Below are 17,558 nucleotides of genomic sequence, written 5' to 3'. Positions count from 1 at the left end.
GAGAAAGGAGTGAGTAAAAGTAAGTAATTGGGTGAATAAAAAAGAGAGCCAGTGAAAATGGGAGAAAAACAGAAGGATAGAAAAAAGCCAAAGATAAAAAGGTGGAAAGAGATTGGAGAGAGTTCTGGGTGGCTCCACACAGTTACTGAGAAGCAGCACAACTCATTTGAACTCCAGTCCAAAAATAAGCCAACAGAGATTTGTTCAAACGTTGATTGAATGGGTGTCCTGCTGGAGACTGAGAGAAAAGGAGGGGGAGCGGTGAGAATGATAAGACCACAGTGCCCCCTAAAGCCAAAAGAGTACCTCTTTTTCCCCTCCATCTCTCATCTGAAGAGCCTGTGTATTGAGAGGCCAAGAGGGTTTCGTTCAAGGCGCGCACACACACACACGTTGAGGGGCCGAGAGGCTAACGTTCAAGGCCTTGCAAACGTTACTTAAAAAAAGGACTCGGAGGATCCCTTACCGTTCTTAGAGAGCTGAGCTGTTCTGTTCGTCGGTACGTGAGGCGCATTTATTAAAACACACAAATGACCCAAAGGCCGGACAGAATGACGCACACACACACACACACACACACACAGAGAGAGCAGCCCACGCTGTACTTGAACATATTCCCTAGGTTTCAGAGGTTCAAACACACTCTCTTTGACCCCACACATGGAGAAGTTGTCATCAAGGCTGAATGGAAATAAGCCTATTTCTAGAGTGAGAGATTAAAACCAGACGAACAGGTGCAGCGTTGTGGAATTGAACCCAGCTGCCTTCCGTAGGCCTAACGGATTCACTAACACGTTTCACGGTAAATATCAAACACATCTATTGTTAAACCCTCTGATTCTCCTCATGCTGTTATGACAGTGAGACAGATAGATAGGAGAGTGAGTTGGGGAGAAAAAGGGAAAGAAAAAGAGAGAATTAGTAAGAGATTCAGAGAGGAAAAAAGCTTTTTCTAGTGGCGGGGCGAACAGTCATCACACGCCACCTTTGTGAAGCACGGCACTTGTTGCTGTTTAGTTTCCTTCTCTCCTCTTGAAGGTGCAGGTGAACGGGAAGTGGTGTATAAACTCCCTCCTTAATGAAGTAGGAGCCTGGAGATGGAGCTTACACCCCACTGTGCCGGGGAGAGGGCCTGGCAAGGTAAATCAGAGTGAAATAGTGTGTGTAGGAGAGTGTCGGAGCTATGAGTGTGTGTATGCATGCCTGCATACATGTCAGTATATATAGCTCTGTGTGTGTGAGTGTGTGTGTCTCACTTCCGTATGCAGCTCCAGGAGGGCCTCTCGCCTAAGGAGCAACAGCAGGGGGTTGTGGGAAGATAACGGGGGAGGGAAAGTTTTTTGAGCAAGGGCAGAAAGCGGTAGAGAGGGAGCGAAGGAGAAAGAGGAAAAAGAAGCTCTGCTTGCTGTTTGTGTTGCTGTTTGAAAAAGGCGGAGGCTGTGGAGTATAATCGTCTCGCTTTCTATCGTAGGTGGGAGAGAGCAAACGAGGGGTAGGGGTACGGGTTGCACCCCCCCCTTGAAACCTTGTGCGCCGTTAGGGGTCGTCCCCAATCGCCCGTGTGACGTCGCTCCCTCGCCGAGCATACTGTCGGAATCACCTTGACACACAGACTGTACAACGGCACACGCACGAGTGGTGTCGATAATCAAACGCACCCAACACACTCTGCTGACAATCTGTTGAGATTGCTCTCGGGACAATCACTGCAGTTGAATTAGTATAAAAACTTTTTTTTTTAAATAGACTGCCATTTGGTAAACAAACACCGGTACAGCAGGAAGCTAAATCAAAAAGGGAAGACTAGCAGATGATTGTTGTGTGTCTGCCCATCCATCAAAGCCATCACGTCAGCGTTAGTCTTAATACCTGCATAACTGATACTGTACAGAGTGAATCCTGTATGGTACTTTGGCTAAATACAATGTCAGGTAAGCTAAACAGCTATGCATTGTGGTTGTCAACCGGGATGTATAGAGAGAAAAGATAGAAAGAGGATGTGTTTAGTGGAAGAGGAGGAGAAGTGTCTCGCTGTGAATAGCTGAGTCAAGGACGAGAGAGGGAGGAGTGTGTGTGTCCCTGAGAGAAGAGGTCTAGAAAGAGAGGAGGAGGAGTGCACACGTGTGGTCATCTGCGTGTGTGTGGGGTCTCACCTGCTTGGATGATGAGCTTGGCACACTCGTTGCAGGGGAACAGAGCCACGTACATGGAACAGCCCTTCACGTCCGCTGAGTTCTTATTCATGATCGCATTCAGCTCCGCATGGCACACTGGAGGAGAGAGGGGGAGGAAGAGAGAAGGGGAGGAAGAAAGTCAACACACTAGGGGTGGCAGTGAACCAAAAACAGAGACGTATTAATATGCAGATAGAGTTTTCCTAGTTCCAACAGCCACATACAATGAATCAACTGGTCTAGGATCAGGTCCCCCCCGTCCATATAATCTCATTAATTGATCTAAAAAGGCTAAACTGATCCTAGTTCAGCAATTCCACTTTGAGCCTCACTTTGGGCCTTAATTCCCATTGTCCAGTGGAAAGTGTTGTACTGAGTTGAACAGATGCCTCCTCTTTCCTCCACCATGGAGGCCATAAAATGACTCATTCCTAACGTTAATTATGGGAAATGAATTGCCCCATCAGCAACGGTGGCCGATTACGGAGCACCCCCACCAATCCCCAAACTGTAGTGTGATTACCATATCCCCCCCACTAACCCCATGCTAGCCAGCCAACCTCGCCGCCACCCGCTACTGCGGCGGATTTGCTTTGGCACAACAACAGAGCACGGCACGACTGGGCACGACATGCACGTTGGTCCACTGCGCTCACAGCAAGCAAGCAGAACTCATACGATCTGGCCCAATCGAGAGAAAGAGCCGAGGGATGGTTCACTTGGAGAATTTGTGCAATCGGTTGTCATGGCAGCATGTATTTGTTGGGGAACATGATAAGATATTACCCTGAGCACTGTTTAATGTTACAGTCACTGGTCTCAGTTACCATTAGAGCAGTGGTAGTTACCATTACCACCACTGGTGAATAGCGTTAATGAACAGTGATCCGCACTGTGACCCAACAGCCAATCCCCCTTTAAAACTGCTCCTAAAACTGACTAATAATGTGGACCTCACAAAAGCCTTTTCTGGTCCCAATTACCTGTTATCAAGTAACCAACTCTGCAGCTAATTAAATGACCCATTTGTGCTCTTAAAAATCAGCTGAGGTTTACCAGAATGGCCTTCCCAGGTAGAGGGCAATTATCCCCACTAACCATGAGACCTTCTGGACAAGAGGGATATTAAGAAAGTGTGTTAGTGTGTGTGGTCTTGGCTAACGAGACTGCTGTTCCTTGTAATTGCATATTACAGCCTTTATTACGGCCAATTATCTCCCTTTGAAGATGATTAGACATTTTCTACAAGCCCCCCCCCCCCCCTACCCAGTTTCACAAAGAAATGGCTATATAAAAATAAAAAAACTTTACATTGTGTCTAGCATCACGCTATGAACTGGGCAGCAAATTTCCACAAGGACCTGGACAGTGGCAACCCTAAGAGGGCTTTTTAGGATACCCCTGGATGGGATAAAGAACATATCCTGTGTTTGAAGATAGAAGGAAAAATGTAATGAGATTCTAACGAGAAGTGGATACAGAGCAGAGAGCGAGTGCATGAAAGAGAAAGAGCGAGGAAGAGGGGAGAGAGACACCCATTGGCCAGAAAGATTGGGTGAGAAATAGATTAGGGGAAATAAGTGATTCTTCACCTAGCTTTGCAAACAGCACGAGAAGACTTGGGCACAGCTAAGCACAATATGTTGCCCAATATATTCCATCTGCAAAAACATGAACATATCTTTATGAAAGAGCTTGGAGAGAGGTGGGGAGAAAAACAAGACAGAAAAGACTAGGGTGTTTCTCTAAACCCTTCTAAATTATTCTGAAGTGGACTGGAGGAAGAAATAGGCCTACATCCTTTGAATGTAAAAAAGGGCTGTCTGGATATTCGCCAACTCATTTACTTTCGGCAGTTCGCTTTCCCTCTCTGTCCTCCAAACTAAGCAACCCCCCCTAACCTCTGCATATTAACTGGAGACATCCTTAAAGCGTCAGGTATCTCCACACACAAAGCTTCAGGTCTCAACTCAAACTGCTTTCAATTACCGGTGAGACAAAGAATTCGAAAAGAACTCCTTCAAAAATTAACTGGGCAGTTAGTTTGACTTTCCATATTTTTCAAGGAACCCTCTCTCCTGAACTCTGGAGATTAATTATCTGGTTCCTGTGGCGATTAGAAAAAGCTGTGATGAAACAGTGATGCGTCTAACGTACAGTCTGTCTGGGAATGGAATATTCTGGAACACCTGTAGCCAATTGCATGCGGATGTTAGCCTGCCTGTGACCCAATAGAACAGTGTATAGGGTTTCTGTAGGAAGGCAGAGGGAGGGGTCTGGAATTGAAAGGATAGACTGGAGTGCACTGAAGGGTTAGGACTGTACATTGTCAACCTATAAAGCCCTGCAGGAGTTTCTATAAGGCTACAATTGTAATATCTGTAGTAGTAGGCATTGGGCTATTAGGTAAGAGAAACTGCACACATGCAAAGTGTGTGTGTGTGTGTGTGTGTGTGTGTGTGTGTTTGTGTGTTCTGGCAGATGGTCAGTTAGGTGCTCTCTGACTACTGTAGCCAATTAGAGAAGCTATTGAGAGGTCAGTGATCAAGATTGCCCACCTGCCAACCGACATGGAGTCCTGTATTTGTATGCACCTTAAAAAAAAACACCATGTCCGAATAACTATACTTGCGTACTACATACTTAAAACTGCATACAATGCATGTACTCATCGCCGCATACTATTTAGAGCACACAGTTTAGTAAAAAGTATGCTGTATGCCACGACCGCAACGCAGTAGCAGCTCCTGACTGGTTGAGTATGTGGGGCGGGGCCGAGTGCGGGTGGATTTTTTAAAATTCAACAAACATGCATCACATTAACCAGCCTGATAATGGCTCACTTCCAATTTGATTCATTTCTCTAAACTCTGAAATGAATAGGAATGGAGATATAGTCTGCTTAGAACCAGCCTGAGTAGGCCTATCACATTCAACCTATACCGTAGGTAAATATTTTCCACTTGAACATATTTATTAGTGAAACCAAAGTGCTGTAACATCTTCAATTAAATCAAACAGCCTAGTATATACACACACACCAAAACGTTTCAACTGTTCAAATCAAAAGGCTATGGCACAGAAATACCTGGACAGTCGGGTGCATGGCGAATTCAGAACTGCTGGACAGCAACATAATACAGTAAAAGCACTGATCATTGGGAACGAGATCAGAATGACTGCTAAGGCTTGTCCCCGGTGCCGACATTGTCAGAAATCCAAAGATGGTTTAGAAGGCCAAGAGAAAAATGAAACTTTTCAATGAGAAAACAGAAATCCGCTAATTATATTTTTAAAAAGCCTACGATGCAATACTCAATTTTAAGAAGAACAAAATCTACCTAGCCTACATTTTGAACACCGCTGCAGAAGATTCGCTATTCGGCATCTTCCCAATTAAGTAGCTTAGTTTTTTGGTTTGGCTACTCAAAGAGAAAATGGGGCCCATCACTCGCAGCCCACCTCTTCTAATGCATTGTGGAAAAGTGTGCATCTAATTCTACTAGATAAAGAGCTGAGTATAACATCCTGGCATTTAAACCATCAACATTTTCAAAAATTCACATAATAAAAAACATTCTATTTTCACTTACTGAGAATGTGTCTTTGCGCTGTTTCACGCTATTCGCTGATTTCAGTAGCACATCCCCTTATCTAATTGCTCAGCTATGGTCAAAGCCAACACGAGTATGACATCCGGACATTTAAAGTGTAGTCAATTTTCAAAACATCGCATAGTATTAAACTTAATTTTTTCCTGCATACTCAAAACGTACAAATATTTAGGACGCAGCTATGGGTATTCGGACTCTCTCCCAGAGTCAACACACTCACACAAAAAACTAAATGTGCTAATATAACCACTGCAGCACAAATAGAATATTGCGGCACTACAGCCTATGGCCTATACAGCCAGTCACCCTGATTAAGACGCATGTCTTCCCTGATTCCCACAGGCTTGTCGAGTCATGTGACTTCCAAAGCTCTAGATTGTGTATGCGTCTCAAATTGCACCCTATTCTCTATAGGCCCTGGTCAAAAGTAGTGCACTAAATAGGGACTAGGGAGTCACTTGGAACATAGATTCTGTCTCGGCTGCCAGGGAACACCAGAGAGAGTGCCTGGCCCCTAGCCAGAGATATCACAACCCTGAAGAGACTAGAGAAAGAGAGGGGGGGAGATGGAGAGAGGGCATAGGGAGGGAAGGCAGAGAAAAGAGATTGAGGGAGAGAAAACGAGGGAGATCAAAAACAAAAGAAGACTGTGCCCAGTGGGAAAGAGGCTGTAGAGCCAACCGACACAGCAGACAAATAGAGGGCCGTTAACTTTGCTACATCGGCTCAAGCAATTACATGGCTATTCCTTTGTGTTAGTAGGAAATGAATGGGTCCGAATAAGGCATTAGGAATGAACCGGGTCGGGGGCAGAACAGGGCTACGGGCTGAGGACCGAGTTTCTATTATTCCTGGATAGTTTTGCTGAGGGAGGGAGTGTGTATGTCACTGCCAAGGGAACGGTTTAACTTCCTCTCCTCTCATTCTCATCTCAGTCTCTTTATTAACAGTACTTAAAGAACGATTCATCTACAGAACAGAGAGACAATAGTTACTGAGGAAGAAAGGGTTTTCTGAATGAGCTTTTAGAAAAGGTAGAAAGGGTGGACGCAGTATTAATCGTGTTGAATATACTGTCCTTCTCTGTATATTATAGTATGATCATATATTCCCTCTAGTTAAACAAAGTGGGACAATGCAACATATTGTGATATTATAGAGGTGGAAAGTCATTTCTGAGACACACTATTTGTAAGAAGAGGGGGGGGGGGGGGTCAGGAAGGGTTTAAAAGATCAACCCCCCCCAAAATATTGACAAAATGCTCTTAGTGCTTTGCCTCTTCACACCTCGCCATGGCAACCGCTGATAGTCTCCCACGCTGGCATCTGCTGCCCACAGTCTGCCAACTGTGCCCTCAGCCCTCTCTATCACTCTTCCCCCACCCCCCCCTTCTCTCTTCTAAACTCCATACCGAAACCCATTCAGAATAGTCTAGCTTTTTCCCAAAGAGTGGCCTACACTGTATATAAACAATTCAATGTGTCGGTGTCCTACTGTATGTGATTGCAGTAAAAAGTATGAATCTGAAAAGCCCTAGGTAAGGAGACCGGATTTATGAAACGAAAATCTGGAAATGTAATTATTTATTTATTTTTACGGGTATAGCCGCGCAATAAAATCAAATAAAATAAAATGTAAAAAAAGTGGCATGCCCTGGAACTATATTTAACTATCAATTTCCGCTGTAGTTCTTTCCAAAACTTTCATTAATTAAGACACAAAATGGATTACCCCTCCAGTTCTCTTAATCTTAGCCCATCTAGTAATTCAAAAACCACCCAAGTCTGGTAGCCTATGCTGTTGGAGACACTTTCTAGCCATGGTTATTCATGGGATGGTTAGTACATCACCAATCAAACGTTCTTATAAAAAGGTCCAACAAGGACATTTTTCAGGGACAGACCACCAAAACCGGGGACTGGCAGCAGAAAAACAGGGATGTCTGGTCACCCTAGGTATCTCTAATAGGTTATAATTGCATATGATTAGTAAGTACTTATGTACTAGGGATGTACTTGTTTCACTTCACAAACTAACTGCCCCCATTGGTCCTATTACCTATCATGAGCTCTCAAGGCTTACAAGTCAAATTTTGAAAATACGCCAGTCGTGGTTGGCAGAGTCGGGGCTAATAGCATCAAAATCAGAAGTTGGGAGAGAACACAATAGTAGCAAGTTCCATCTAGGTTGTGTGTGTGTACGTTCACTGAGTTTTGAGAGGACAAGGAGACTAACTGGAAGTTGTAGTGTCCAGCGCCCTCTTCAGGTGAAACTGTGTCACTTCTTCTAGTTCAGACTTCCAAGGGCTGAGACAAGAATCAAGATGTCCTTGTAGAACAGAGGTATAGCTACTGAATCATTTCACTGTAAAAGCTCTTTCTCTCTCACAAGGACACGCTCTCTCTCAGAAGTATAAACCGATAGTACGAGCAAGCAGTTGGCGACAGGAGAGCATTCCACCTTCCATCCAACTATTCTATCGTTTTCCCAGAAATACATTTATTTTCCAGTGTGTGCCACCTGCTCTCATTTCACCCTCAAACTACCTGGTTTCCATGACAACTGCACAAAAACATCTCTCCTTTCCCGCTCGTTGAGGTTAAGAGCACCGGCCTCCATCTTCAGTGTTACATTAAAACCCCATCTGTGCTGCCGAGTAGTCCCTCTCTTCTTTGTTTGCCTCAGCTGTGTCGTCTGCGCGGGTGACGCTTGTTTCGCCGTTAAACAACAACTGCCTTTGCAACAACAGGGGATTGACTACTGCTTATTGTTAAGGGCTTGTCTGGTTTGAAAGAGGTTGTGCACTGTAATGAAAGGCAGCTATGAGGTGAGGCGAGAGAGAATGAGGATGAGTGTGAAAAAGCGCACCATGTGGTCTTGAGAGGAAAAAGCCGGCCCAGACAGATGGAGCCTAGCATCTGTGAGTGCGAGAGAGACCGGGCATCGGGGGGGTGAGAAAGCAGGAGTCAATCACCGCACACACTTCACATGTTGGACTGGCTAGTACTGTTCAAGTGGCTAGTGTGATTATGGCCTAGCAGCATGTCAGTTGGGGTTCACAGTTCACTAGCTGTTGAAGTGGCCGGCATGTTGCCCAGGCCTGGGTTCAACCATTCATTTCCCTTCAAATGCTTTAGTTAAGATTGATTGACCTTGTTGGGAGCATTGGAACCAATGGAATAGACCCAAAAATGCTAACACTGCTCATATGGCACTCCAGATAGGCTCAATCGAATGCTCCAAGTATTTCAAGGAAAGCTCATGCTGTTTTAACCTAGTTCCGACTTACATCAAGTTATGGAACCAGCATACAGTGAGTATACAAAACATTAAGAACACCTGCTCTTTCCATGACAGACTGACCAGGTGAAAGCTATGATCCCTTATTGATGTCACTTGCTAAATCCACTTCAAAATCAGTGTAGAGGAAGGAAGGGGACACATTATAGAAGGATTGTTAAGACTTGAGACATGGATTGTGTAGGTGTGCCATTCATAGGGTTAAATGGGGAAGACAAAAGATTGAAGTACCTTTGAACGGGGTATGGCAGTAGGTGCCAGGCGCTCCGGTTTGTGGGAAGCATTAGAGTCAACATGGGCCAACATCCGTATGGAATGCTTTCGACACCTTGTAGAGTCTATGCCTCAATGAATTGGGTGGGGGTGCAACCCAATATTAGGAAGTTGTTCCTAATATTTTGTACACTGTGTATATTGTAGGTGTTCACATTAACCTAAGGTTCCTCATTGTGGTGATATTAAAGTAAATCTTACCACAGGGATAGTAGGTAGTGGTACTATAGTGATGTCCCCAGGTAGATCCTACCATAAGGATACTTGGTAGTGGACTGTGGTACTATAGTGATGTTCCTAGGTAGATCCTACCATAAGGATACTTGGTAGTGGACTGTGGTACTATAGTGATGTCCCCAGGTAGATCCTACCATAAGGATACTTGGTAGTGGACTGTGGTACTATAGTGATGTCCCTAGGTAGATCCTACCATAAGGATACTTGGTAGTGGACTGTGGTACTATAGTGATGTTCCTAGGGAGATCCTACCATAAGGATACTTGATAGTGGACTGTGGTACTACACGATGTTGCTAGGTAGATCCTACCATAAGGAGACTTGGTAGTGGACTGTGGTACTATAGTGATGTCCCCAGGTAGATCCTACCATAAGGATACTTGGTAGTGGACTGTGGTACTATAGTGATGTCCCCAGGTAGATCCTACCATAAGGATACTTGGTAGTGGACTGTGGTACTATAGTGATGTCCCTAGGTAGATCCTACCATAAGGATACTTGGTAGTGGACTGTGGTACTATAGTGATGTCCCCAGGTAGATCCTACCATAAGGATACTTGGTAGTGGACTGTGGTACTATAGTGATGTTCCAAGGTATATCCTACCATGAGGAGACTTGGTAGTGGACTGTGGTACTATAGTGATGTCCCTAGGTAGATCCTACCATAAGGATACTTGGTAGTGGACTGTGGTACTATAGTGATGTCCCTAGGTAGATCCTACCATAAGGATACTTGGTAGTGGACTGTGGTACTATAGTGATGTCCCCAGGTAGATCCTACCATAAGGATACTTGGTAGTGGACTGTGGTACTATAGTGATGTTCCTAGGGAGATCCTACCATAAGGATACTTGATAGTGGACTGTGGTACTACACGATGTTGCTAGGTAGATCCTACCATAAGGAGACTTGGTAATGGACTGTGGTACTATAGTGATGTCCCTAGGTAGATCCTACCATAAGGATACTTGGTAGTGGACTGTGGTACTATAGTGATGTCCCTAGGTAGATCCTACCATAAGGATACTTGGTAGTGGACTGTGGTACTATAGTGATGTCGCCAGGTAGATCCTACCATAAGGATACTTGGTAGTGGACTGTGGTACTATAGTGATGTCCCCAGGTAGATCCTACCATAAGGATACTTGGTAGTGGACTGTGGTACTATAGTGATGTCCCCAGGTAGATCCTACCATAAGGATACTTGGTAGTGGACTGTGGTACTATAGTGATGTTCCTAGGTAGATCCTACCATAAGGATACTTGATAGTGGACTGTGGTACTATAGTGATGTCCCCAGGTAGATCCTACCATAAGGATACTTGGTAGTGGACTGTGGTACCATAGCGATGTTCCTAGGTAGATCCTACCATAAGGATACTTGATAGTGGACTGTGGTACTATAGTGATGTCGCCAGGTAGATCCTACCATAAGGATACTTGATAGTGGACTGTGGTACTATAGTGATGTCCCCAGGTAGATCCTACCATAAGGATACTTGGTAGTGGACTGTGGTACTATAGTGATGTCCCTAGGTAGATCCTACCATAAGGATACTTGGTAGTGGACTGTGGTACTATAGTGATGTCCCCAGGTAGATCCTACCATAAGGATATTTGGTATCCAGTCTGTCGTCAGCAGAGCGGGACCAGGGCAGCAGGTCATCATCACAGCCGTTGGGCATGCCGTTGTAGCCGATGCCCACTATCTTATTCTCCTGGTTAACAATACATGCTCCAACCTAGGGGGGGAAACACAGAGAGAGAGAGACAGAGACCGAGAGTTCATTTAACGTTCAGACAGAGTGCGCATATTATTTCTCAACTGTGTTTCATCTAGGCTAGAAGATGTGACTGGGCGTATCGTTGTTCCCCCTCAACAACAAAAAATGGCAAAACATTATGTATTTGGGTGAGAAGATATTTTTCTACCCAATCTAGCCTAGCATGTAGGTCTAAGAATTTAACATTGATGCAAGTATATAGTGGGCTCAAATTACTGGTACCCCTGACTGGCAATGCACAAACAATACTTAAAAAAATATAAACAATATAATTATAGAGAGACTCAAAATACCAACATGTGAGAAATACTGTACTTTATTAATGTTTCAATGGAACCAACCAAAATCATACAATGATTTAATACAAAATTAATGTCACCAAAATCAAGGTTTTATAATTATTGGCACTCCTCATTTAGTACTTAGTGCAACCACCTCTGGCAAGGATAAATAGCATGGAGTTTTAACCTTGTCAAACATTACAGGAAAGGGAACACATTTGATGGGATTTTGGACCATTCCTCTTTGCAGATCCTTTCAAGATCCTTCACGTTCTTGGGTTTGCGCTTATCAACTGCCCTCAACTCAGCCCACAGGTTTTCGATTGGATTGAGGTCCGGCGACAGATGGCCATGGCAGAACATTGATTTGTTGTCACAGAACCATTTCTGTGTGGATCTTGAGGTATGTTTTGGGTCATTGTCTTGTTGGAAAGTCCACCTATGGCCAAGTCCCAGCCTTCTATCAAAGGCAACCAGATTGTCAGCCTGATACTGCCTGATACTTGGTGGAATTCATTATGCCATCAAATCTTAACCAGTGGCCTTGGATCTCTGGAATTATAACAGTCGCAAAACATCACTGACCCACCACCATATTTCACCATGGGTATGAGGTGCCTCTCCTTGTATGCATCTCTGTTTCGACAGCAAACATGCCGATGCTGTATCTGATCAAAACGTTTAATTTGGGTCTCATCTGACCAGAGCACCTTCTTCCAGTCATAATTGAAATTACGTTTGGCAAACTCCAAGCGTCTGTGTCTTGGGGTCAGAAAGGACTTTCTTCTGGCAGCCCTTCCAAAGAGCCTGTGGTTGTGGAGGTGGCGTCTGATGGTGCTTTTTGAAACCTGGTGACACCAAGACGCCACCAAGGCCTGCAATTCTTTCACAGTGATTCATGGGGATTTTGTTGCTTCTCTCACCATCCCCCTCCCTATCCTGGGGGGCAAAATGCATTTGCATCCTCTACCCGTAAGGTTTTCAAGTGTTCCATATCTTTTGATTTTTTTAAAACAATTGCCCTGACAGTGCTCAGTCGTTTGTGGATCTTCTTGTAGCCATTACCAGATTTAAGAAGGTCTACGACCATCTGTCTCTTTTGAACTGCCAGTTCTTTTGTTTTCTTCATGGTGTTGGATGGCAAAGGGATATTGCATGTGTGTTACCTCATTATACCCTAGTGAAACAGGAAGTGATGTAATGGCTCAATATAGTTCCTTGAGACTTTAATGAATTAAATTCCACTTATTTAAGTTTCTGGTTTAATTTTGGTATATGTTACTTACACTCATCTTTAAGGGTGCCGTTAATTGTGAAACCTTGATTTGGAGGACATTGATTTTTAATTAAATCAATAAATGATTTTGGTGGGTTCCATTGAAACATTAATAAAAGTACAGTATCTCACATGTTGGTATTTTGAGTCTCTCTATGATTATATTGATTATATTTTTTTAAGTATTGTTTTTGCATTGCCAGTCAGGGGTGGCAGTAATTTTGGAGCCCACTGTATGTAAGTAGAGGCAGAGCAACTTGGCATGAAGGGTGGAGGTCAATGTTCAGTGGTTTAGAGCGTTGGGAAAGAGAAGAGGGCTCTCCAGCTGAGAGCTAGGCCAATTAGAGATGGAGCGAGAGAGATGAGTGGGGGGGGACATCAACTTATCAGGAATCACATGCAAGCACAAAACCTCTTCTCCACCATAACGAACACAGTGGAACAGCCAATCAGGAGGGATTCTAATCTAACTCACAAAAACATTGACGTTTTCTAACCACTTCTTGGCTAATAATGATCGGTCATCTAACCAATGAGGGTGCGGCGGCGGAACCGTATGCCCTTCGCTGTACTGTTAGTTTTCTCCAGGTGAACTGGCATAGCTCCAACACATCAAACGACCTAGAGAGCCCACCCCCCGCCATGGCTCTCCCCAGGACGCTGTGCTTTGATCAGGGCTAGAAACGCTCCGCCAGGCCCCTTATCACTTTAAAAAGACCCACGCACCCCCCCCCCCTAGCCTCACCCCATCCATCAATACATCAACCCCCCCTACTCTCCACCCAGCTCCATCACTCATATGTTAGAATGATAAAAGTGTGTCAGAGAAATGTGTGAAAGACGAAGTCAACCATAGAGACCGAGAGGGAGAGACAAAAAGACGAGCGAGAGCGAGTCAGTGAGGGAGAGAGCACGAAATGATAGAGGGTCCTTCTCTGTGTCATAGGACTGACTAAGACAAAGTCAGACGAAGCTTGAAGATGATACGTAGTGTAGCTGTTCAGATCACAGATCAAATTAAGTTCAGTCTCGACTCGCGTCCCCTTGGATTTGTGCTATGCACACATGCGCCTGTCTAGAGAGCATTGCTGAATTAATGTAGGGGGCCTATTTGAAGGGTACATCTGACGAGGGAAGAGGGTAAAGACTAGAGAGAGCTGAGCCTTAAAACAGAGGCTGTAGCGTACACACGACCACATTGACAGAGGGGGGGACGACGACTAAGAAACAGTGGCTTCTTGAGAGAGTGCCCACTGAGGGATAAGCTACCGCGCTTTCTTGTTGGTTGACTGCGTCAACTAAGGTGGTCAGATAAATGGGGGGGAATTGTGGCAAAAGCGGAAGGCGGAGGCTTCGTCCTTCGGCCCCCCCGTGGCGGTCTGTAAACACAGAGGCCTCGTGAGGACCCGTCGCTGAGAGACATGAAACGGCGCCAGATATCCCTTTCTTCCGAGAGGGAAAAAGGAGAAAATAAAGGAAGGATAGACGACTAAAGCGCCAACCCTCTGTTTCATCCTCACACTGTTTTGATCAGGGAAGGCTTGGCTGGCTTAAAAACTTTTCTTTCTGTCGTTCTTCTAATCCCCATCGCCTCCACCTCTCTCTCTCTCTCTCTCTCTCTCTCTCTCGAGGTGGAGACAAGACAACATCCTGAACTAGTTTAGAAAGGAGAGGTCATTAGAGAAGACTTGTTGAAATTTCCTACCTTTCTTTCTCGCTCTCATTCCCTCTGTCTCTTGATCTCCAAGACCCCCCCCCCCCCCCCAATCGTTCTTTCTGGGCTGGTTGGTAACTAGTGCCGTCAGAAAGTATTCTCACCTCCTGACTTTTTCCACATTTAGTTGTGTTACAGACAGAATTTTAAATGGATTATATTTAGATTCTCGGTCACTGGCCCACACACACACACAATAATCCATAATGTCAAAGTATGTTTTTAGAAATAGATATTTTTTTTAATTTGAAAAGCTGAAATGTCTTGAGTCAATAAGTATTCAACCCCTTTGTTATGGCAAGGCTAAATAAGAAACATTTTACTCCTGAACTTAACAAATCACAATAAGTTGCATGGACTCACTGTGTGCAGTAATTATGTTTAACGTGATTTCTGAATGACTGCCTCATCTCTGTACCCCACACATGCAATTATCTGTAAGTTCCCTCAATTGAGCAGTGAATTTCAAACACAGATTCAACCACAAAGACCAGGGAGGTTTTCTAGACACGCATCTCACTCGCGCACACACACAGAACAAAGCCAAGGGGACTTTGAAACAGTTAGAGTTGAATGGCTGTGATCGGAGAAAACTGAAGATGGAGCCACAACATTGTACCACTCTTCATATTTTCAAGCATGGTGGTGGTGGCATCATGTTATGGGTATGCTTGTCATTGGCAAGTACTATGGAGTTTTTTGGGATGAAAAGAAAGAATTTTTCACTTTGTCATTATGTGTAGATGGGTGAGTGAAAAGAAATCTATTTAATCCAGTTTGAATTCAGGCTTTAACACAATAAAATGTGGAACAAGTCAACAGGTGTGAATACTTTCTAAAGGCACTAACTCCCAGCAGCAGGTGTGGAGTCAGAGGGAGGGAGGGATGGAGGATTACTGGATCCGTAGACCTCCTGCTGTGCCCCACTGGCCTCTCCCCCCTCCGTCCCCCTTCCCCTGGGGTTGAGCTTATCACAGAGGAGCAGAGCCAGCTCTCATCGAGGGCTGGGCGATATGGCCAGCATATCATGGTATTTTTCTCATGTTTGACGGTATATTTTATTATTTTATTAGGATCCCCATTGTTGCAAAAGCAGCAGCTACTCTTCCAGGGGTCCACACAAAACGTGACATAATTTAGAACATTAATAGACAAAAACAGCTCAAGGACAGAACATGTAAAAGATGTATAGGCACACGTAGCCTACATATCAATACATACACACAAACTATCTACGTCAATTAGGGGAGAGATGTGCCGTGAGGTGTTGCTTTATGTGTTTTTTGAAACCAGGTTTGCACTTAATTTGAGCAATATGAGATGGAACGGAGTTCCAAACAATAATGGCTCTATATAATACTGTACATTTCTTGAATTTGGAGACTGTGAAAAGACCCCTGGTGGCATGTCTGGTGGGGTAAGTGTGTATGCGTGTCAGAGCTGTGCGTAAATTGACGAGGCAAACAATTTGGGATTTTCAACACAATGTTTTTTTAATAAAAAGAAGTGATTCAATTTGTAGCCAAGAGAGACTGGCATGCATAGTATTTATATAATCCTTCTGATTACAATGAAGAGCCAGGCGTGCCACTCTGTTCTGGGCCAGCAGCAGCTTAACTAAGTCTTTCCTTGCGGCACTCGACTGGACAATAAATAAGATTAGATAAAACTAGAGCCTGCAGGACTTGCTTTGTGGAGTGTGTTGTCAAAAAAGCAGGACATCTCTATCACAGACAAACCTCTCCCCATCTTTACAACCATTGAGTCTACACGTTTTGACCATGATAGATTGTAAACTAAGGTAACACCAAGTAATTTAGTCTCCTCAACTTCTTCAACAGCCACACCATTCATTACCAGATTCAGCTGAGTTTTAGAACTTAGGGAATGATTTGTACCAAATACAATGCTCTTAGTTTTAGAGATGTTCAGGACCAGTTTATTACTGGCCAGCCATTCCAAAACAGACTGCAGCTCTTTAAGGGTTTCAGTGACTTCATTAGCTGTGGTTCATATGTTGACGATATTATTTTATCGTATTTTATGTTTTTGAATGATATATTTTTATTTATGAGTAGTGCGTGACCCTAGGGTGGCAGCACAAGTGATTTCAATGGGTCTCTCTCTCCATTCTGATTGTTTTATACTGTTCAATTAAACTTCAACTCAGAATTTTTTGTCATTTTCATAAATGTCTGCATTTCCTGCACTAATTTGTGATCATATCCACACTGCCACATAGCGCTGCACATTATTGGCAAATGTTGCAATTGCAATTTGACTTGCGATTTAAACATTTGGGTGAACTGTTGGAATCATGGAAATATAATTTTTATTTTAATTCAATAGTTAGAATATAATAGTGGGCATACAGTGTTGTTTGACATGACAACGAATGAAAATGCCAGGGAGGAGTTATTGTGACAGGGTAGGAACCAAAGTGTTGGTCAGTGTTTCCTTCGGGACACTATAATCTTTGGCTACATTAAAAATGTTGATCTCTCTTCACTACTTCATGTAGCTTACATACTCGTGCTTTGCCTAATACTCTTTGGTTTAGAAGCATGTTGCACAAACATGCTGATTTAGGCCTAAACCTTCACTGGTATCAGGCTGTATAGCTAGCTACGTTTGCTCTGACTCAGTACATGTATTAGCTAGCTATAACGAGCATTTAGCATTAGCAGTTAACACGATTTAGTGGCAAGTTGCTAAGAAAAGAGACTAGCTGTTTGCAGATGTAAGAAACAAACTAATAGTGTAATTATAGAATGCTTGTGGATTTCTATTATTGAACGCAAGTGTCTCGTGGTCGAGCAACAACAAAAGCGCTCCTTGAGTGACAGGGGGCGGGGCTTGGGGGAAAGAGACTCACACACACTGAAGTGCACATATACACTTTC

At 43.9% G+C, this 17,558-nt stretch overlaps 1 protein-coding gene across 1 annotated transcript in view; it reads right to left on the bottom strand.

Moving 5' to 3' along the window:
• The window catches only part of LOC129841012 (deoxycytidylate deaminase-like), a 42,443-nt gene that overhangs the window by 19,053 nt on the left and 5,832 nt on the right, over positions 1-17,558 (bottom strand). The window contains exons 3-4 of the mRNA XM_055909106.1: positions 11,207-11,342; positions 2,154-2,270 (exon numbers count right to left, since the gene is read on the bottom strand). Of these exons, the coding sequence (XP_055765081.1) occupies positions 2,154-2,270; positions 11,207-11,342 (253 nt within the window). The remainder of the gene's footprint in view (positions 1-2,153; positions 2,271-11,206; positions 11,343-17,558) is intronic.

Source organism: Salvelinus fontinalis, chromosome 42 (assembly GCF_029448725.1).
Source record: "Salvelinus fontinalis isolate EN_2023a chromosome 42, ASM2944872v1, whole genome shotgun sequence".
In the NCBI taxonomy this organism is placed as follows: Eukaryota; Metazoa; Chordata; class Actinopteri; order Salmoniformes; family Salmonidae; genus Salvelinus; species Salvelinus fontinalis.
The sequence above is the reverse complement of the archived record's forward strand: the minus strand, read 5'-3'. Positions and strand labels throughout refer to the sequence as shown.